The sequence below is a fragment of the Zootoca vivipara genome, chromosome 1 (genome assembly GCF_965207765.1).
Source record: "Zootoca vivipara chromosome 1, rZooViv2.hap1.1, whole genome shotgun sequence".
Lineage (NCBI taxonomy): Eukaryota > Metazoa > Chordata > Lepidosauria > Squamata > Lacertidae > Zootoca > Zootoca vivipara.
In genome coordinates, this window is record NC_142582.1 from 94,104,408 (window position 1) to 94,127,126 (window position 22,719).

The window sequence follows — 22,719 nt, forward strand, 5'->3', positions numbered from 1 at the left end:
TCCCTTCCCTCTGCCCAGACACGTATATGCAGAGCATTCAAAAAAATCCGATATTAAAAACCAACATTGGTTATACCCCTTAAACTCAAAATAATGGCTGTCAGTAAGCTTGAATAATCTAGAGAGAGCAGCTTGTTTAGGCTACTAGTTTGGTACTGTTGGAGTTTCCTAATCTCTTGTTCCTATTATATGGAATCAAACTGCAAAAGAACAGGAGCTATCCAGTTCTCAAGGACTCTGGAGGGGCCATTTTCAGCCCACATTTTAAGTACATAAAAGGGACCCATTAGCAGCTTAAAATTATTACCGTAGCTTTTAAATAAATAAATAAATAAATAAAAGCAGAGCCCCGTTCCCTCCCCCAACACACACAAACACCTCGATCTCCTATGGTGGCGTGCTCAGCTTACAGAATTTCAGGCTCAACAATTCTTATCTGTTTTTAGTATTCTTCAGTAAAGTCCCTGACCCTTTGGATAATGGATGTAAACCAACCAGCTCCTGTCTGCTGTGGTTTGGCTAAAGCTAAAGGCAGCCTTTCTAGGGTTAAAAGTCTTCCCTCTACTTGTTGGTGGTTTTAGGTTTGAAAAGATGGCTCCCATTGGCTGATTTAAATTGTTAAGTCTGAGAAGGGAGCGGCAGCTAATAGCGCAGACAGGTCTGGAACATGACAGCTTCCACTTTCCCCAGGCACACCCCACCAAAAAAACTCCCCACACTTCTACATAAATACTCTTGTTACATGAAGGGGAAGTTGACCCGGACCCTGCTCCTTTACTAGAAGTGAAAATGGGGTCTTACCTTGAAGATCGGCTCCTGCCCTGTGTGCTTCTGTCTTCAGAAGATTCAGCTTAGTCCCTGCCCATCTCTGACTGCAGGCTGCTGCTTGTCTCAGGAGGAGGGAAACATCCCTCGCTTCAGGCAAAAATTCCCCACAATTCCATCTCTTGAGCTTCAGAAAGATTCTGGTTCAGCGTTACACATGCTCAGAAATACATCCTCCTCGCAGCTGCTTCCTCACCAACACTCTCCTTCTGCCAGCTGCAGCGATGGAGCAGATATGAAAATGCCAAACGCCCCCCTTTGCCCAGGCAGGTGTTGAAAAAGCAGAACTCACAAGGAAGCCTCCTCCTTATACTCTTCGGAAAGAATCAGGCCAGAGTTACACTTCGTTTTTTGCTGCGATGACCGGCTCATACGCGGCACACCTCACGAGCAATATTTTATCTTACTTAGGCATGATATTGCGGCAAATCAGAGAATTGTAGAGTTGGAAGGGTCATCTACATAGCTGCCAAGTTATCCCTTTTTTTAAGGGAAATTCCATTATGCTGAATAGGCTTCCTCGCGAGAAAAGGGAAAACTTGGCAGCTATGGTCATCTAGTTCAAGCCTCTGCTGTGCAGGATCACAACCGAAGAATCCCTGACAGCTTGCCACCCAACTTCTGTATAAAAGCCTCCAATGAAGGCAAGTCCATGCCCCCAATTCCAGTTTTGAGCCAATTCTGTAATATCAGCAGAAAGATTGGGTTAGATCCTGAAAGAGAACTTGTATTCCATGTTAAGATTTTTATTAAAGCTTTTCATAATACAATAAGATATATAAAACTGAAGTAAACTTTTTTTTAAGGCTACAGAAAGTTCAACTAGAATACAGAGTCCTCTCTTAAAGGTAGTTCTTAACCCTTACCACCCACAGAAGGAAGTAGTCCTTCCCATTTCTCACCTGGGATCATAGCTTTCTCCTCCCAGCCTCACACCCTGAACACGTATTCTGGAAGCAAGCCAAAAGAGGGAGAGTTTGTGTTGTGTTCCCACTACTACTTTTACAACTGAATCTCGACAGGGCAAAGTTGGTGCGTTGCAGACTACCCTGAGTTGAAACAATAAGTACAATTCCTCCAGGTCTCCAAAAACGGGAAACAAGAGGGTCATCTGCCAAAGAAATTTCAAACGTCAACAACATTACAAAGGGGTTGCTGCCATGAGCAAACAACCCGTGTGGCTTTTGACCCAAGATAAGAGGAAGGCTTATCACACTGAAATACTCCTGGACAGGGACCCGTGTCACATCTGTATCATCACTAAATAAATATGGTGATGAGGATAGCAGTCAACTGTCACGTAGCTCTTTCACACCAGCTCTCCTCAGCAAGGCTGTCTTCAACATTTTTCCATATCTGAAGGAAAGTGTCTGATGGAAATCCTCCCCTGCTCCATTGACTGGCATACGCAGATTTTGAGATTAGAGACAGGGGGAAAAAATCACGCCCCTCTTTGGAATCTCCTGCCTGAAGCAACTCCTTCAACTTGCTTCATGGCAAAGCCTGCCCTGCAATTTTTAGATTGGCAGATGACCTCGAGGAGGAGTCTGCACCTCTGAGGCTGCGTACCTTTAAGGTACATTTGAAGCACATTCTTTCCCTCAAGGAATTCTGGGCACTGTACTCCAACCTTCGCAGAGTTACAATCCTCAGCAACTCTTAGCAAAATTGTTTTTTGGGGGATGTGCTTCAATTGTGCTTTAAATGTATAGTGTTTACACAGCTAATTCAAATTCAGATAACAAATCTAAAGGAGAAAGAAGAGTTTCAAAAGATAGAGCTTCTTATTTGGAGTCTGAGAAGCCAAACACATCTCACGCAGTCACAGCTGATGCTGTGATACATTTCAATTAAAAATATTTCTGTCATGGTATTGCCTTCCAACAAGATCCAAGTTCTCAGCAAGGCCCCAGGTTAAACAGGAAACTAAAAAATAAAATAAAATAAAAGCCTTGCATCAGAATAACTTCCTTTCCCATTCAAGTTAAAACCATTAGAACTGCCAAATAAGTATTTCCTCTTTTTCTGGCCTCCTCCCCAGGTATATTCACAACAAAGACAGTTTAGCAATCTGTCAGACACCTTGTACTTTTCTGGAAGAAAAGAAGAAGAAGAAGAAGAAGAAGAAGAAGAAGAAGAAGAAGAAGAAGAAGAAGAAGAAGAAGAAGAAGAAGAAGAAGAAGAAGAAGAAGAAGAAGAAGAAGAAGAAGAAGAAGAAGAAGAAGAAGAAGAAGAAGAAGAAGAAGAAGAGGAAGAAGAAGAGTAGTAGTAGTAGTTTGGATTTGCTATCCCACTTTATCACTACCCAAAGGAGTCTCAAAGCGGCTAACATTCTCCTTTCCCTTCCTCCCCCACAACAAACACTCTGTGAGGTGAGTGGGGCTGAGAGACTTCAGAGAAGTGTGACTAGCCCAAGGTCACCCAGCAGCTACATGTGGAGGAGCAGAGAAGCGAACGTGGTTCACCAGATTACAAGTCTATCGCACTTAACCACTACACCACACTGGGTTTTCCATTTGATATCCTCACCTGTGTGCCTGCAGGTACATATTCTCATGAGCAGTAAGAAACTATAAATAAGGCCCTATGCACATTGTAATGTTTACCGCTAAGCATGCAGTTAGACAAAACTTAGATAACAATTCTGTAAACATCAGCCCTTCATAATAAGTTCAAGTAATGAAGAACTAAGTGCAAATTCTAAGAGAAGGACACTGCCAGACATAAGCAACGTTGCTCATGAAATACTTTTACCTGGGCTAGCAAGCATGTCCTACATTTCTTTGAGTGGAACAGTATAGCACACTCATCTGGGTCTGATTGGGGGGGGGGATAAATGGCCGGTCCAAAACTTAGAGATGAAGAAGTGCAGGAAGCGGAGCGAAAGAAATAACTCCTGAGTGACTCATCCTTGAGTCTTCTGCTTAGTCACCTGTACATCTTCTCTCCAGCTCACCAGAGTGAGCGCAGATGCCCTGCCAATGCCCATCCACTTCTTCGTTTTGACAAGGTTAGTTATTGAAAAGAGAAGGGGGAGAAACGAAGGGAGTTCGAGAGATCGGGGGAAGATGAATTTTAAAAAGCTGCAATAATAGAAGCAACCTTTCCAGAGCTGACAGCAGCCCATTTTGCCAGGGCGCCTCCCACACCCCAAGCCCCCTCAGTTTTATTTCTCAATTAAATCATGAATCAACTCGTTCACTCGAGAGCATTACATTTCCTAAATGTTGCCTGGTGATTTTGACCTCGTAGGAAGTTGCCATGGGGAAGAGGATGATGTCATTCGCAGGAAAAGCACAGAATTTACACATACAACAGGAACAGAGCTATTTATAAAGAGCCTACTTCTCCACCCCCCCTTCCCCGCCCTGAATCCCTGCACCTCTTTCAGTGCGGGTGTCAGGGGGGAAACAGGCAGGCAGAGGTTCTTGACGGCCATGTCTCAGAAATGAACTTTGCTAACCTGTCAATAAATGCTCCAAGTCCCTGAAATGCTGTCAGGTTTCAGGCGTAATTCATTGCATACAGCTTGCTTTTCAGCTCTTCTGCTCAGAGGTGATTTCTAGCGAATCCCTAAATAGAGGTCAGGTGGTACTTGGCATACATACACCAGCAGAGCATTCAGAATTACTTATTCATTTGCCACCAGTTAAATCTGTGCTCCTGGGGAGTGGTATTCTCAAGGTGAAGACCTTGGGTGCTTCAAGACTGTTGCTGTTTTCAGGTGGGATTCAATCACATGTGGCGCTGTGGTCTAAACCACAGAGCCTAGGGCTTGCTGATCAGAAGGTTGGCGGTTCGAATCCCCACAGCGGGGTGAGCTCCTGTTGTTCGGTCCCAGCTCCTGCCCACCTAGCAGTTCGAAAGCACGTCAAAGTGCTCCAGTGCGAAGGTAAATGGTGTTTCCGTACACTGCTCTGGTTCGCCAGAAGGAGCTTAGTCATGCTGGCCACATGACCTGAAAACTGTATGCTGGTTAAAGCTGATTTAGAGGTCCTGTACAACCAGGGACGCAGGTGGCACTGTGGGTTAAACCACAGAGCCTAGGGCTTGCTGATCAGAAGGTCGGCGGTTCGAATCTCTGCGACGGGGTAAGCTCCTGTTGCTCAGTCCCAGATCCTGCCAATCTAGCAATTTGAAAGCACGTCAAAGTGCAAGTAGATAAATAGGTACCGTTAAAGCGGGAAGGTAAACGGCGTTTCCGTGTGCTGCTCTGGTTCGCCAGAAGCGGCTTTGTCATGCTGGCCACATGACCTGGAAGCTGTACTCCGGCTCCCTAGGCCAATAACGCAAGATGAGCGCCGCAACCCCAGAGTCGGTCACGACTGGACCTAATGGTCAGAGGTCCCTTTACCTTACAACCAAGGCACTTCCTAAAACTTCAGGGGTTTTTTGATAAGGAAAAGGATGGTCAGACAATTCATGCCTGACTCTACAATTCAACTCCAGGTGAAGTGCCCAGGAAGAATTCTGACTGAGACAAACAAGAGCTTGTCCTAGTCTCTGATTACTGTTCATAATAATGGGCTGTGTGAACTGCTGGCAGAACTCCGTATAAGCATCTTAAATCTTGATTTTTCAACTTTCAAAGAAGGTGCACCTTCTATTAGAAATCCACCATGCCTCTTTAGAAATCCACCACGCCAGTTATAGCCAGAGATATTAGCTTCAAGAACAGGAACAAATCACTCACTTTCATAATCTTCCTGGTTTAAGGTGTTTTGCTGACACTTGCTTTCAGTGACTGAAAACATTGTTCAAACGTTATCTGCCTATTTCACAGGAAAATCCTCTGTAAATATATTAGAAACACGTTACAGCTTATTGCACAAAAGGTGCTTGAAAAATGGCTTGTGACATTTTGCTGGGTGTCCAATGTTAATCTGTTTTAAGCTATCCTCATATAGCCTGGTCCTTGATGTACTTGCATTTATTTAGCAAATTTCATAACCTGGCCTTCAGTTCTTAAGAACTCCAGGGGACTAAACAAGAAAAGAATTGAAATCAAACACAAAAGCAGCAAAGGCAATGCAATAATATTGAAACAGTGAAGTAACAAAATCACATTAAAAACAAATTCCATAGGTCTGGACAAATGAAAAGCGCTTTGCCTGATGCCATAAAGGCTTTTAAGACTTAGTGCTAGGCAACCTACCCTGGGGAGATAATTAAAAATGGGGGTGGGGAAAACATGTCTAATAATAATAATAATAATAATAATAATAATAATAGGTAAAGGGGGGTCTGACCATCAGGTCCAGTCATGTCCGACTCTGGGGTTGTGGCGCTCATTTCGCTCTATAGGCCAAGGGAGCCAGCGTTTGTCCGCAGACAGCTTCCGGTTCATGTGGCCAGCATGACAAAGCTGCTTCTGGTGAACCAGAGCAGCGCACGGAAATGCCGTTTACCTTCCCGCCAGAGCGGTCCCTATTTATCTACTTGCACTTTGATGTGCTTTTATTATTTATACCCCGCCCATCTGGCTGGGTTTCCTCATCCACTCCGGGCGGCTTCCAGCAGAAAAATAAAATAAAATAATCTATTAAACATTAAAAGCCTCCCTAAACAGGGCTGCCTTCAGATGTCTTCTAAAAATCTGGTAGCTGTTTTTTTTCTTTGACATCTGATGGGAGGGCGTTCCACAGGGCGGGCGCCACTACCGAGAAGGCCCTCTGCCTGGTTCCCTGCAACTTGGCTTTTCGCAACGAGGGAACCGCCAGAAGGCCCCTCGTTGCTGGACCTCAGACCCTGTCCCTAGACACCATCCATCTCACCTCAGCAGAGCCCCCTACCCTTGCAGGAAGATAGGGAGGGGGTCTGAAATATCTTTCCTCCCAACTCCAAAAACCTCCAAAGATTCACACGCCTTCTGCATCAGGGAATATTCTGGTGCTAGCTAGTTGGCTAGGAGTTTGGTGGGGGCTATCCTAACAAAGATTTAGAACTTTGCTACCGGTATGTGCTGCCTGTAGAATGTTGTCCAATTTCCAATTGGTAAACAACAGTAAACACAGCTTTGCGAGACAAAAGGATAGCAGAGAATCGATCTGCCTACGACAACTATTAGCTGTGTTGTAGAAGCGTGCAAAAACTCCTTGCCCAGTACACTTCCGTTGCGAATGTCAAGCCTTGTTTTTAAACGGTCCAGGAATTTTCCTCTGAAGTTCAGATAACAGTCTAATTGCAGCGAAAGTCTTATCCAGCTTTCAATGCCTGTGAAAATAACTCACGCTCACTCCCTTGTTCATTAAAACAAAGATTTATTGCTTAGGGCAACTCCAGCCAGGAGAAGTCAGGTCCATCTCGGCTGGAACTGCGACACGAACAGAACAGAATAAAACATACGGTGTCATATATTACAGAACACAACAGCAACAGGTACTACTTCCTGTTTCCTGTTTACATGACACATCACAGGGCCCCTCGTGATACAGGACGACTGCTGAGCTATTAACCCTCTCAGCTCACACTGCTTCCACAGTTGGAGGTGCCAATGCTTCTGAACACCAGTTGCTGGAAACCACGGGAGGGGAGAGTGCCCTTGGCTCACATCCTGCTTGTGGGTTTTTCACAGGCATCTGGTTGGCTACTGTGAGAACAAGGTGCTGGACTGGATGGGCTGCTGGCCTGATCTATCAGGCTCTTCTTATGATGAGATCGCACTGCGGCAGTGCGCCCATGCGCTTTCCTTGTGGGTGCATATAGAGAACAATAGAGCACTTGCCCACAAATAGGTAAGTGCATAGAAAATTAGCTTAGTGTGTGAAAAATGCAATGCTGAGTCCAAAGAGAATTCTTGCTTGTCAAGTTTGTATTTCAGCCAGTACGAACTTTCCTATAATTCACCCAGGTGCTAGGTCGCTCATATGCTTGCAGTTTTAGTGCCACAGCACAACCACAGAAAAAGCCAAACCGATAATTTGCCCTGCACTCACAATGGAATGATAGCAAATAATACCAGATATAGATAAATTAGTTCCCCAGTCCCCTTGCTAATTAACCATGCATATACATAATTTCAATTTAACTTATTCAAAGTGATAAGCACCCAGAAATATTATTCAGCCCCCCAACTGCCCAAGCAGAAAAAGATGACTTCTTCTCTGACCTTCTGAATCTCACCTCAGTGACTCCACCTGCTACAGGACGGATCCATTTACCGGTAGTTCATGAACCTGATTTATTGCTTCAGGTCCCGTCTCATAGCATTTACAAGCCTACAAAGAGAAAATCCACAGAGCCAGGAAAGTGACAGCACTAAACCTTAGGCATTCAGAGTATTTTCATCACTTCTGATTTAACTCTTCCTGCTTCTGAGAGGCCCAAGGGTGACTCCAGTTTATCTATTTGTTTGTTTGTTTTGCATTTATATCCCACCTTTTTCTCCAAAGAGCTCAAGGTGGCATACGTGGTTCTCTCCCTCATTTAATCCCCACAACAACCCTGTGAGGTAGGCTAGGCAGCGTCTGGCCCAAGGTCACCCAGTGAGCTTCATGGCCAAGTGAGGATTTGAATCCTGGTCTTTGAGGTCCTAGACCAGGCATCCTCAAACTTCGGCCCTCCAGATGTTTTGGACTACAATTTCCATCTTCCCCTACCACTGGTCCTGTTAGCTAGGGATCATGGGAGTTGTAGGCCAAAGCATCTGGAGGCCCACAGTTTGGGGATGCCTGTCCTAGACCAACAATACTGCACCACAGTGACTCTCACTGGCTAATAAGGGGAAATCTTCCCGACAGCCCCAGATGCTCCCCAAGTGCTTGGGAAATTAATAAATGGTTCATTTTAAGAAAGTTTTAGAAGTTGAAAGTTGAAATGAAAGCAGGGCCTTTGAAATGGCCTACTAACAATCAGCACCTAGAGATCAGGCTGAGGAGGTAGACCGGTCACCTCACTGAAACACAAACATGCCCACAAAGGTGAGATGCATAATATATATCTGCTTCAGTTACTCTATTTATTTTTAAGTTTGCATAGGCACATATAAATTAACACAGCTCTTTTGTCCTTTGCAGGGATGTGACACGCTTCCTCTTTTTTCTGGTGATGCAGAAGTGGCCAGCCTCCTCCAGTCCAATCTTGGCACAAGGCATTCAGCACTTGGCAAAGGATGCTCAAGGGTGAGAGGGAAGGCGGATAGGCAGGAGTCCTTCCACAGAACAGCGTTTTCTAGCCACTGTTGTCAGTGCAGCCTGCTGCGAGACTGTGTTCTGTACCCTACACTGTTCAACTCTCCCCAGTACTCACTGCCTAGGGCTAAATGATAGCCTAACTTTCAATAATGAACAACCTAGGTTAGGTAACTGGCTGAAAAAACAACAGCGCTGAACCTACTGAAAGCAGGCACCAATGGGGAATTTCCCCACCACAGCAGCATGCAGCACTGCACATCAAACATGAGAATTTCGCCAAAGGCTATTCTGGAATATTTATTATTAGGGAAATCAGATACAAGACTAGAGACAGATAGAGAAATGTCAGGCTTTTTTACACAAGCAAGGACAGAGAAACCTTGTTGGAAGCTGTTGATTTTTAAGAAAAGATTTATAATTTGTTAGAGTTTGGCTATTAATAAAGAATTTTGAGAATTTCTGCATATACCTGTACTCGTGAGCATAAATCTAATCGTTTTAATTATGCTTATTAATGTTTAAGGCTACTTAAACTGTAAAATAACTATAAACAGATAGTGGCGAAATGTCTACTTCCAGACAGTATAATCCAGGACTTGTTTACTTTAAAATGTATGACTCATCTCCACTTAAATAAACAGCCAATGGTTGCTGCATGAGAGACACACAGTCTCAGATGAGCCAACCTTCCTTTGAGGAATTGTTTGCAGATATAAATTAACAAGTTTACAGAAGCTAAATGATATATTTTTTAAAATTAATATTGTTAGTGAAAAAGTTACAAGCCTTTAGCAGTTGCATATCTGAACGCTGTGTTTGAATCAGTGGTACTTATTATTGGGGGCAGTGCTTCTGGCCCTCCAGATGTTGTTGGACTCTAGCTCCCATCGTTCCTGACCATTGGCCATGCTGCCTGGGCATGATGGGAGCAAGAGTCCAATCACATCTGGAGAACTACAGGTTCCCCGCCCCAGATTTATGTAAATGCTATAGGACTGCAGCTAAGGATTACAGTCCAGCAATTATATTGTATGGCGGTCTCGCTACAGTTCCATGAATTGACACACATCACTTCCACAGCTGTATACAAAGACGAATAGCTTCCTTGTGGTGTCTAGCCAGTATTTCTCTCCCTCCAGGGTGTCTGCGACAAGCCAATGTTTGGAAATGTAGGTACCCTAGGTATGCTCACCGGCAAACTGGGATTGGCAGCATCGCGTGTAAGAGAGAGACCCAAAATGCATTGTGTGTGCCAGCTGAGTGATTCAAACACATGTGCAAGACCAGCTGCAGTACTATGCAAGACAAGAGATGCGGGTAAGGATAACATTTTGTTGTTTGTGTTGTAGCAGTCACACACTCCCCATTCCCCATTCAGAATTCTGTTCATGAACCACCGCTCAGAAGAGCACCTCTTACTGAAGTGACACCTCAGGCTGTCACACCAACACCTTTGATGGATAGGCAGAACTTGAAAGCCTGCAGGCCCATTAATGCACCTGTTTTCTTTAGCTACCTTCTGTAGTAAGGAATCCAATTCCTGAAATCTGATCAACCTAATTTGCATGTTTGCTAATTATGTGTCAGGACTGGTTCAGCTACAGGTCAGCACAGAGTCTCAGAGATGAGCATTAATAAAGTTAATTCTTTATTCAAGGAAACAGAATACAGACAGGGAAACCTACAGTCAAGATTGGCTCCCAGTAAAGCAGTTTCCAGAACTGAAAGTCTATGCTTCCCACTTCCCTCTACTCCTCCTCCTCCTCAGCTGGATGTTTTCCAAGCAGCCTTAAACTCCACTGAGGAGGAGCTCCCTTTCCTCTTTGTTCTGCTACATGCAAGGCCCTCCGTGCCCCTGGAAACAAGGGAGGAGGGGATCAGCAGGCTGCTGTGAAGTTGCTGCAACTTCTGTGCTCTCTTCCTCCTCAGCTGCCTATCCTGCATCTGCACTGCTTTCTGCCTCTGGTTCCTCTCTCTCTCTCTCTCTCTCTCTCTCTCAAGCCTGTTCAGGGCCATCTTAAGTATATTTGGCGCCCTGGCGCCGTGGTGCGACGGATCTCTCCGGCGCCCCCGCCCTGCCCCGTTTCCCAGCGTGGCGGGCGCAGCTGTGCAGTGCCCCCCCTGGCGGGCTGGTGCCCTGCGCCACCCAGCCTGGCCGTAGGGCCGGCCCTGAGCCTGTTGCTTGTTCAACATCCAAGCATTCTGCTCCTACCCGCTTCATCCTCTGACCTGTCTTCAGTGTCCCACTACCACTGCCTTGGCTCTGACCCTTCCTCCTCTGAGGCGTCCCTGGTGGGTTCTCCAGATGGAGCCTCCCACCACTCCTCATCATAGCCAGTCCCTGACATCATGCAAACCATGCAGTGGGTTGGGAAGGGGTTATTTCCCATGATTTGCATACTATGCAAATGAGCAGTGTATGGCATCTTTGGGCAGCTGCTAGGGCCCCAATATTCTGGCAGGGCCCATTGTTGATGCCTAACTTGGCCTCATCTTGACTTTTTTCGTCCTGGCCCAACATTCCACAAACGCAAGGCAGCTGAATCTAGCCACCCTTTTAATTTTACACAATGCTTCTGGCCTAATGTGGAATTAGCAGGGCTGTTGAAGCCAGCCACCCAAGACTGCTTGGAATGCTTCGCAGGAACATGCTAATTCCTAAGGAAGAGACTGCAGCATGTTTGCTCCTCCCTGGGATTTGTAGGTTAGGGTGGCGTGGCAGCTAAACTAAAGTTTAGCTTAGTATATTTATCCCAGTCTAGGAACATGAGTAATCTCCTTGGTCGCAATCTGTAAACAAACCTTGGTTATGGATCATGGATCATGGTTAATGAGAAACCTTCATCATGATCCCAGGTCTGGACAACACACCAAGCCTAACTTGGTTTACCCGACACACTGCACTGAACTAAAAAGTCAGGGGAGGAGCGAAGTAGCTGTGATCTTCACCTAGGGAGCTAGCATGCTCCTGCTAGGGCTAAACCATGGTTTGCAAACATAATTAATAACTGGTCTTTGTTTGGCCTCAATAGCAGGTTTCCTCCTGGGACAAAGAGCAGCCACTAGCAGATGAGATGCAGCTCAAGACTGTCAGGAGGGACAAAGGGTTAAAAACCTTTCTCTCCCTCCCCCAATAGGTATATCTCCCTTTTGTCCTTGCCTTCGGCTGATTAACATTAAATGCGCTGAGGGGGGTTATTGTTTTGTTCTTGTACTTGTCTTCTATTATGTATCTTGTATTTTTATGCCGTGAACTGCCCTGAGCTCTTCGGTGGTATACAAATTTAATTAATAATAAGAAATAGTACAGAAAAAGCAAGCAGCCAACTGCTGATCAGGCAGTTAAAACCATGTCTAGTCAGAGCCCGACATTGCTTTCCTTAATCTCACAACTGTCTAATACCTAAAACAAAAATCCACACCCTTCAGTACTATTAACAAATACTAGTCTGATATTGACGTAGTCTACACAGAGGTGTTTCTTTACAGTCTTTTATAGAACAGATCAGTGGCATAGCTAGCCGCTAGGGTGCCCAATGCGGCACCCATGTCCTGCAGCTGGGGCGGGGTGAGCTGCCCATGGGGGGGGGGCAAGCCAAGGAAGGGTGCACTGCATGGAGCCTCTCCACAGCCTTTCCCTCAGCTATAGCATCATAATCTTACAGATCACACTCAGACAGGTTCACCTTCAGTTGTTACTTTTATCATCTTTTAATCCAAGCGTTTATTCACTAATTCATTCCTTTCGCATCAAAGTATGTACTATTATAATCTTGTGGGGGTTGCCTATACCATGAACACTAAAGGAAGGCCAGTTGTGGTCGCTGTCATTTCACTGGGTGAACTCACACAGGGGTGTGGAGGGCCTAGGAACCCAGACAGAGCAAAAGCAACAGAGCAGGATGGCCTCTGTGACCTCAACTGTAGCTCATGATTCCAGCAAAACCCAAGATACGCCTCCACACATGCAAGAGTTTATCACAGGTGATACCAACACAGAGACAGACCTTACCTGCACCTTATGTAACACACTCCCCTCTGCAATACAGCAGGTGCCAATGACAGTTTGTTTCTGGCACCTATTAGAAATAGTTCTTTGCCCAGGTGTTTCCCAGTCATTGCTGCCAGGTGTGACTTCCTTTGGGGGTGTAGTGACATTTTGCTGCAGTGACACCTCTTTTACTGGCTTTATGTTTACTGCCCCCCCCAATAAATCACTTTATTTTTTGAGTTAAACAAAAGTCTCAAAGCAGGCAGATAAATAAAAGTCCAGCAAGCTGCATTTGCTGCGGGACCAAACCGTACTGCATGTGGGAGACTGAATGTTCAACTGCTCCTTTTCTTTTTTCTCTTTTATTAGCTAGCATTAGATGGCCACAGTTGTGGCTCCCTGTTAAGGAAGAGTCAGCTGAATTGCATTCTGCCATTATAATGAGAAAATGGGCTCACAGTGGAAATCAGTTTTATAGTTAGAAAATGGTTCAGTGGACTTATGTGATACAGTGGTACCTCTGGTTACAAACGCTTCTGGTTACAAACGCTTCTGGTTACAAACGCTTCTGGTTACAAGCTCCGCTAACCCGGAAGTAGCTGCTTCTGGTTGCAAACTTTGCCCCAGGATGCAAACGGAAATCGTGCACCAGAGGCGCACGTGCAGGGGGAGGCCCCATTAGCAAAAGCGTGCTTCAGGATAAGAACGGTTTCAGCTTAAGAACGGACCTCCAGAACGAATTAAGTTCGTAACCAGAAGTACCACTGTACTTTGCTGTATAGCCGAGGTACAGTAAGTATGAGGGTCATTCATGCTAAATTTGTGGTGGAGCAGATAAGAAATGACTTATTTTGAACAAGTTGATGGAGTGACTTTGGAAAGTTGGCAGGTGGTATGCATTTTTCTTCCTGCAGTGAGTTGGGGGAAAGATTTTGCCATTCATACTGCATCTTTCGGTAAATCATTGAGCTAGGGAGATGTCTAGCATGTGCTGTTAGCCACAACTTGTGTAACATGGCTGTAGTTTTTATTTAAAAAAGCATTTTTGTGGCCAGTGTTATTCAATAGGAGACAGATCAGGTGTCAGCCTTGAAATTTCTACAATTCAGGTAAGCCAAGACGTTCCACTAAGTGAAAGGAGGCAAGATGAAACCACAAATAAAATAGTTTAAGGGGTACACAGAGAATATCCCTGAGGTGAACAGCAGCTGGATTTCTTTATAAACAACATATGAAGGCGCATGAGAATATTCACGGTGGGATGGGGAGTCTTACAGCACACTCTTAGCCTTATCTACTCAGAAGTTAGTCCTATTGAATTCAATGAGACATCCTTCCATTTAATTGCAGCCTTAGGGGTAACTTGTTTTAATAATAATAATAATTATTATTATTATTATTACCCTGCCCATCTGGCTGAGTTTCCCCAGCTACTCTGGGTGGCTTACAATGTATCTAAAACACATAATAAAACCATCAAACCTTAAAAACTTCCCTAAACAGGGCTGCCTTCAGATGTCTTATTAAAGTCAGATAGTTGTTTAATAATAACAACAAAGTTAGTTGCTGAATTTCCTTTTTCTGCTGCAACTTTTAAGGCTAGTCTCACCAATTGACCTGCTTGGCCTTCTCCTCCTGCGCCTTTAATGACCACACAATGTGCAGAGGCTGGGGTGATTATAGGGCATGGGAACCAACATGAGCACCTGCTCATGTTACCCAATGAACTGGCTGTTATGGGCAGTAAAGCAGCAGCGCACAAAAGTTTGCCAGCCCATTGAGGGCACAGGGGTCTAGTTAGGAAAAAAACTGGCAACCTTTGTTTCTAACCTTTTTTCACTTAATTAGTCACCTAATGGCTGTAAGTTGTTTGTGGATTGCTAAGTGGTATGTAATTTCTTATTGAGGCTATTTCTTCCTTTATTTGCTTATAATAAATATGTAACATGCTCTACAGCCAGAGACACCCAGGAGTGTGTCCAGTAGCAAGCTCTTTTTAGACGAAAATGTTTAAAGAAATATCAGATATTCTTAAGGAACCTATTCAGTTTCCTCCACAAGTAGTACTCCTTTATTTGAGGGTGCAAATGATGGCATTAAATTTAAAGACTTAACCTTTTATTTGGTAGATGCACAAAAATGGAAAATGCTGTCCAATCTTCATGTTTCGTCTTGGTTACATAACACTTGGAACATCACATTTCTAGAAAAAGAACTTGGCATATTAGAGCTATAAATGTAATAGCAAAACTGGACTCCTTCCAAGTACCTTGATGGAATTTTGTTTCCTATGTCAATGCAGACCAATTACAACAAATTACAAATGTACAAATTACACATGTCACCTTGTATGCATGGGAAAGGCGATACTGTGAAAATCCTGGTGTCACCTTCTGTCTTTAGATATGTACTGGATCTTCTTTCTTGCTATTTTACATTATGTATTCTACTTTCTTTACTCTTATATTGAAAATTCTGTTATTTTTATTAGATTTTCCAAAAATGTTACTTAAAAAACAACTCCCAGAGTTGCTTGCAGCAATTAAAAGAAAACAGTCCTTGCCTACAGGCTTGTAAACTAAAAGATATAATGCATAAGGAAAAAAGTGAGGAAAGTGTGAAAAAAGCAAACAAAGACACCAATTTTTAAAGTTAATTGTTGTTGGAATCAGCATCTGTCTGTCTCAAGATGCAATGATTGCGTCTCTGGTGGTGAAGTCAAACCACTGTGTTGGCAGCACTGAAGTTATCTTCCATGGAGTGCAAGCCTGGGCAGTGTGTGGAGGTCCTGGGCTGCCCAGATGACAAGTTATGGTTAACTTGTTGTCTGTGGAATGTAATTTATTAAATTTGTATACTGAACTTCATCTGTAGATCTTGTATTTTTATGTTGTGAACTGCCCAAGACCATTGCCTTAGTGTTGTGTTAATCAAGCCACTGAACCAAAAGCATATATAATGGGAAGTGGAATGCTCTCCGCAGACTGAAAATCATTTTTACCTATGCAGAATAGCAGTCATAGGGATCCCACTGCTTCTGCTGTAGCTCAGCACACACACACACCCCACTGTGCTATTTGCTTTAGGAGAGAGTTCCCATTTAGCACCAATATGGGTTTACTTCCCACTGTAAACAGTAACTACAGGAGCAGAGGTTACACCCCTCAGTTGCTATTTACTTAAATAAAAAACCAACCTCACCATTAATTATGTAAACAATTATTATATCTAGTTTTAACTTAAGTCCTGATATTTCAGTTCTTGAATTTTGTTACAGCTCAAACACACTTTTAGTTGCTGTGCCTACTCAAAATAAACTGGCAAATAAAAAAATACTTAAAAACAAACAAACAGGCAAAGCAAATTGTTGCAAGAGCCACCAGCAGCATAACATTTCATCCCATTGTAAGTCACAAAAAACCAATAGCCTCAGCAACCAGGTGACAAATTCTGAAATCCAAGTGGCTGAATACAGGTGAGCACAACATAGTTTTATTGAAAGGTGTTTACAAGGAGTGGACAGAACAGGCCACGTATTTATAAGAATGCAAGGATAAAGAATTCAAGCTGCTATGAAACAATATTTAACAGACATTTTAGCAGCTGTACACAAGGAAGCTTTAATGTGGCACAGAGGGGTACCTCCAAAGAATAGATGAACTGTACATGTAAGTAAGGCATCTTTTACAAACGTACTTTTACAAAGACATGAAGAAATAAATGCAAGCAGTATTTCAACTGTTTATACACTGTACACCTCAAAGTAAAAGAAGATCAAGCAAGAACTCTCACTTGTGCTTGGGGAGGTGAGAGAGAGTGAAGCAAGGAGGGGTGTAGAAAAACGGGGTGGTCTTAGAAGGGTATATCCTCTAAGTCAGAAGAGGTTCCAGATTTGCCGAGGGATCACTGGGGAAGAACTGAAATGCAGCACTCAGTTCTTGTCTTAGCTCTCTCAGCAGAGGCACAGTAGACTCGCCTTTTGCGTTTAGAATTCTTTCAAAGAATTTACTCCACAAGTCACTGCCAGCAGACCTAAAACCAGATAGGAAAGTAATTTTCATTCAAAATGTCACATACATGGATGCTTGAGGATTCTTGCTTATATGTCAATCTCTCAATTTTCACTGAAAATGATATTTTGAGTCCATAGTTAAGAGTAGATAAAATTATTAAATTTCTAGCCTACAACTTTTAACACAAATTTTAGAACATAATTTACAGTAATATTTACAGTAATACTGTAAACTGTACACTGACTGAATGTGGCAAATTTGAAACTTACTGCAGATCACCTGGGACTAAAAACCAGCTAGTTGCCAGTAACTAATACAGAGCTACAAGCTGAAAAACTTGCTCACTCTTTACTGTTTGCTTCATTATGCCATATTGCTTCACTCAGTTTGTTTACCCAGAGGGCAGGCCCAGTTGAAGACAAATAACTCCAAGGAGGTATATATTCACTGCAGCTCTTGCCTCTTGCAATGCACCTTTTACCTGTTAACCAACATTTTTTAAAAAGTGTACTGGTTGTGTACAAGAGTCATACTGTAATAATTTTCACTGGCTAAAAAAGCCAACCCCACATTTGCATTCACATGCTTCATTAATTCAAGATGTCTACTCACAGAGAAGGTAAAGGTACCCCTAACCATTAGGTCCAGTCGCGGATGACTCTGGGGTTGCGGCGCTCATCTCGCTCTATAGGCCAAGGGAGCCAGCGTTTGTCCGCAGACTGCTTCCAGGTCATATGGCCAGCATGTCTAAGCCGCTTCTGGCGAACCAGAGCAGTGCACGGAAACGCCGTTTACCTTCCCGCCGAAGCGGTACCTATTTATCTACTTGCACTTTGACGTGCTTTCGAACTGCTAGGTGGGCAGGAGTCTACTTGGAGTAGTGCAACATAATTCAGACTTGCTTATAAGATATGTGCATTGTGTAATGGAATTTGAACTTTACGTCTGGTTATTAATATTCTGCCATGTTTCAAAAGCAATAGTATATATACACAGCTCTTTAGAAAGTTTGTTTGCTTTAATGCTACAGGCATGCAGAGATCTCCATTCTAATTTCATAGATAGTAAATGCCAAGTACTGACCATCCACCTTTAAAATGGAAAATATAGTTGTGCTTAATCCAACAATCTTTTGCATGGAATGCAATTTGGCAAATATTAGTTGATATTTGATCACTCAACTTTGTCAGCCTACAGCTTTCCTGCTTAAACAGCAGCACTGGAAATCTTTGAGGACATGATAACATTCAGTATAAAGCTTTGCACAAGAAATCAAGTAGGAATGGGGAACCTATGAGTCATGTTCAAATATATAAAAGGATGTCATATAGAGGAGGGAGAAAGGTTGTTTTCTGCTGCTCCAGAGAAGCGGACACGGAGCAATGGATTCAAACTACAAGAAAGAATATTCCACCTAAACATTAGGAAGAACTTCCTGACAGTAAGAGCTGTTCGGCAGTCGAATTTGCTACCAAGGAGTGTGGTGGAGTCTCCTTCTTTGGAGGTATTTAAGCAGAGGCTTGACAGGCATATGTCAGGAATGCTTTGATGGTGTTTCCTGCTTGGCAGGGGGTTGGACTGGATGGCCCTTGTGGTCTCTTCCAACTATATGATTCTATGATTCTATTCTATGAATGCTCCAGAAGTGCTGGGCTACAACCCTCACCATCCCTGATCATTGATCATGCTGGCTGGGGTTGATGTCCAACAGCATCTGGAAGGTTACAGCTTTCTCACCCCTGACCTAAAGCATTCCTCCTACCAGCTTCTCAAGAAAAACCTCACCCAAGGACCAGGAATGAAACAAGTTGAAACAAAAAGCGTAACAACACCAGCAGCTGCAAACCCCATGTAGTGCAAATGTGTTTAATATCTGTATTTTAGAGAACCAGGCTTGCCTAGACAGAGTGTTAAGTGTTAACTGAAACACCTTAGTCAGTTTTGCCTATCTGGAAATCTTCTATCTACGTAATTTAAGATTCAATTTAAGAACAGGAACAAGGAGTTCCTGCATACATACACAAACACTTTTGGCAAAGGTATCTCTTTTTCTGCAATATTCTGAACCTTCCAATCAACGTAAGCAGGCACTGAATATACTGCTCCTTGCAAACCCATCACACCCACACCATGAGCCAGCTCCATGAAGAACTGCTGCTGATGTAAAACTATCTATATTAAGCCCATCTATAAAAGCAGATGGCTATAAAAAGGCAGCTTTGTTCCAACTCTTTAGAGCACATAAAGTGCAACAGATTTTCTTCTGCATTGGAACAGACTTAAACAGGAATTGCCAGGATGGTTGACAGTAAAAAGGAAAGGCGTCAATTTGCATCAAACAACCATCTATATACCCCCTTGATTCTACTTATGTAGGGGATTAAAAGCAAAATATAATAAAGAGACAGGATAAGTTGATTGGTAAACATTGCACAGAAGATCACTCTCTTGGGCAGCCTTCACCATTCTGAAGCCCTATGGATGTTCAATTCCCATCAGAGTCAGCCAGCCCAGTACAGTATACAAAAGTTAACATTCCTCCTTCAGAGAAAAGATTGGTATGCTACAGATCTAAAACACATATCATTCCATGTCTGAGACAAGTTAGCAGGCGCAAGGTCAGCCAAGTCAGTTTGCTATGGCAATGGCCCAGTGCCATATTTATAAGTTAGGCGAGTCAGTGAGTGCTGTATATGAGTTGGAGTCTGTGTTATGTCTTGAATTGCTGGAGCAAAGAAACACTTCCTACTTGCCTATAGATGTATCTGAAATGCCTACAAGCTGTATGTATACAGCAATGTCCAAAACTGAAGCTTGATCTTCTGCAGTGGTTAACAATTTTGGACCTTAAGCTATCTCTATGTGGTGACTAGAACGGGGGGCAACTTCCACTTCGTGGGTATCTCACCTAAGATCTCCAACACATCATCCCTGACCATTGGCTATATTGGCTGATATCATCTGGAGGGCCACAGGTTCCTCATCCCTGGGTATAGGGCATTGGGAAACAGAGAAGCAATGGTATCACAGCTGATGTCTGGCCTCTGCAACCTTGGCTTCCAAGCTAAATATGTTGGCCATACCTGACCCAGAATGTAGCTGTGGTGTGGCTATGAATTTGCTCCAGAAAATCAAACATTAAATTGGCTTGAAATTCAGTTGCGCAGCTACATTGGTATCCCTTCGCCTCCCTCAAGACCTGTTAGCATCCCTCACCACTTTACAATATAAATAGTTGGGGAATAGGGATCTCCTAACAACTCTCAGCACCCTTAACCACACTTCTCAGTGTTCTTTGGGAAAGCCATTGCTGTTTAAAGTGGTATGATATTACGGTACTTTAACTATACAGTGCAGATGGAGCCTGCAATTTTCTCTGTTCATCAACTGATCAATAAATGTAGCCCTAATTCAAACATGCACATACCATTAGCTGGCAGATGTTGTCACTTCTACAACTATGAATCAGAACCAGACAATAAAGAGGAGATAGAACTAAAATAGTATTTGCTTGTCTGTCTAATACTTACTGAGATAAGTCTCTCATCGTTTTCCAGTGGCCTTTCTCCTGATAAACTTTCATGGGCTCCCGAAACAATATTAGATGTATTGTGTCTGCAATGCCAAGCAAGTCCACCTAAAACCACAACATCATTAGTCAGACTTGGTACTGTCCTCACCTGCAGTTTTAACACCCATCATCATTTAAGTTGCACAGTAAAACAATTTGAAAACTACTCCAGAAATACCATTATCAGCTTCTACGATAAGTCATCATGGGGTCTTCCAGTAAGTGATGCAAGAATTTTTTTTAGAAAACAATTCTTTCAAATAAAATATAAAAAAGCAAATAGTGGCAATTAGCTGCACATGGGAATAACACAACAGGAGAAGTAGGCTGCCACCTTCTTTTAGCCAATAGAAAAAAGGAAGACTGAGGTGAAAGGGGTGTTCCCATGTCAAAGTCTTGCATGGTTTGTGCAAACAGCTCCACAAATCTAGACTACATGCCACCTACATAAAATGTCAGCACATCTGATTTTTCATAATGGCCAAGGACTATCAATAATTTTTTTCTACAGATATATGTATTTACCTGGTGAGGAAGTGATTTTTCATCAAGGATCTGTTGCCCGTTCTGGGTCTGAGCTATTGGAAAACTTTTTAGTGAATTCACTGCTGGCTGCAGCTGCAGATCTAAGCTGTGGGAGAAATCCACTATTTTCAGAGCACTGGTGGTCTCAGCAACAGCATTCGATTTGCAAATTCTGAGGAAAGATTTGTGACCACAAGTTTGTTGAATGCTCCATTGCACTTGCACTTCGCTATGCTGCTAACTCCCTCTAGTGTTTGTCTTAAGAACTGGTACTTAAAGGAGTTTACACTGACAGCAAATTATTATATTATAGTTCTCAGTGTATAATTACTGTGGATGAAAAACACGTTTCTGCTCCTTCTTCTGTCCTCTTATTTGCCCCGTAAAATCTTCTCCAGAGGTTTGGGAGAAGGAGTTGAAGGAAGAAGTCCTATTGCATTAGTGCAAGTACACTTAACCAATGTTAGCTTTTTCCCTATAAGAACACATCATTACAGACTGTAGAATAATTGGAATCTCACCCTCTGTTGGCATCAACCAGTATAGGACCATTTCTGCTACAATTCCTACATTTGAAAGCCAACACCCCCTTGGTACTTGTAGAAGTAAGCACATAGTATAGCTACATATTTATGATCGAGACCATCAAAGGCTACTGAAAGATTCAGCCAGGTCAACAAGCTGCTTAGAAACCTCAAAGAAAGGTAGGACAAAAATAGAATCAACAAAGCTTTACTATCAACAACTTTCTACATTATGATACTGTAATGATACAGTATATTAATAATAATATTAATACTCTGCATATTCTATTTACTCACAGCACTAGTACAAAACAAACATCCTACATTTAAAATTCCAACCATCTGAACACATTCTCCTCCCACCTATCCCCATCCAAATGACTTGTATCAATTCAGGATTAACTTTAGAAAGCACAAAGCCCAAGGCGTGGGGTATGGGGTCACTGGAAAGGAGCAGCCAACCTGTCTCCCAAGAATAGTGTCCTTGGATGCAGATTTCCATGGACTATCTCCACTCTGTGTAATTTCTCCACCACTTCTAGAAGATTGTTGACAATCAACATGACTTCTTCTTGGGGCAGGGTATGAATCATATCCTGAGAAGGAAAGAGCAACATAAGCTATTGCAGTACTATGCCGTCATGGTCCAAGCAGGTACTTTAGTTCATAGGTGGGAACCTATTGGGCTTGAGGAGGGTGATTTTGTCAAAACATAGAAAATAGCAAGCATAATGTGTATTATAAGGACTCAAGATTAGCTTCCCCTTACTCAACTAAGTGATCCCATTGATAAATCAAGTCTCTTATACTTTTCCACATTTATATGACCAAGACTCTGGGTAGATTATTTAAACAGAAACATGTACTTTAAACCATTTAGCACAAGTTATACTGGAAGCGTTTGAGTTCATGCATAAGCATAAGCATTCTACTAGCTGGGGGCAGAGGGATCTGCATTCTTCTTCTTTGGCGTTCACTCGTATCCGAGTAAGATTGTCTTCCATAAACACAGTTTTAACAATGGGTCCATAAGTGACTGTGGAGGCCAATTCTGGATCCACACGTCCTTCCACAATGGGGACATTGGTTTCTGGGCGGGAGTTGATCACGGTGTGGATTTGCCAAGCGTGCCTTCCTC

At 43.1% G+C, this 22,719-nt stretch overlaps 2 protein-coding genes and 1 long non-coding RNA gene across 6 annotated transcripts in view; 1 reads left to right on the top strand and 2 right to left on the bottom strand.

Moving 5' to 3' along the window:
* PAK6 (p21 (RAC1) activated kinase 6) overlaps window positions 1-1,039 on the bottom strand; it is a 49,728-nt gene extending 48,689 nt beyond the window's left edge. Inside the window, exon 1 of one of the 3 annotated variants that reach the window (XM_035111025.3) lies at window positions 802-1,036. The gene's annotated coding sequence lies outside the window, so the exon portion shown is untranslated. Of the gene's footprint in view, window positions 1-801 lie in introns of all 3 variants that reach the window. The other 2 variants (XM_088670964.1, XM_035111015.3) reach the window with 2 other exon arrangements.
* A 6,259-nt stretch (window positions 1,040-7,298) lies between these two features.
* LOC148687673 (uncharacterized) lies at window positions 7,299-10,269 on the top strand. The gene is made up of 3 exons (XR_015951253.1): window positions 7,299-7,559; window positions 8,841-8,945; window positions 10,097-10,269. It is a non-coding gene; the product is annotated as an uncharacterized LOC148687673 (long non-coding RNA).
* A 6,149-nt stretch (window positions 10,270-16,418) lies between these two features.
* The window catches only part of BUB1B (BUB1 mitotic checkpoint serine/threonine kinase B), a 29,507-nt gene continuing 23,206 nt past the window's right edge, over window positions 16,419-22,719 (bottom strand). For both annotated transcript variants that reach the window (XM_088670974.1, XM_035110977.3), the window contains 4 exons: window positions 22,044-22,177; window positions 21,058-21,229; window positions 20,492-20,598; window positions 16,419-16,980 (listed from right to left, as the gene is read on the bottom strand). In XM_088670974.1, the coding sequence (XP_088527100.1) occupies window positions 16,818-16,980; window positions 20,492-20,598; window positions 21,058-21,229; window positions 22,044-22,177 (576 nt within the window). In that variant the 3' untranslated portion in view covers window positions 16,419-16,817. The remainder of the gene's footprint in view (window positions 16,981-20,491; window positions 20,599-21,057; window positions 21,230-22,043; window positions 22,178-22,719) is intronic.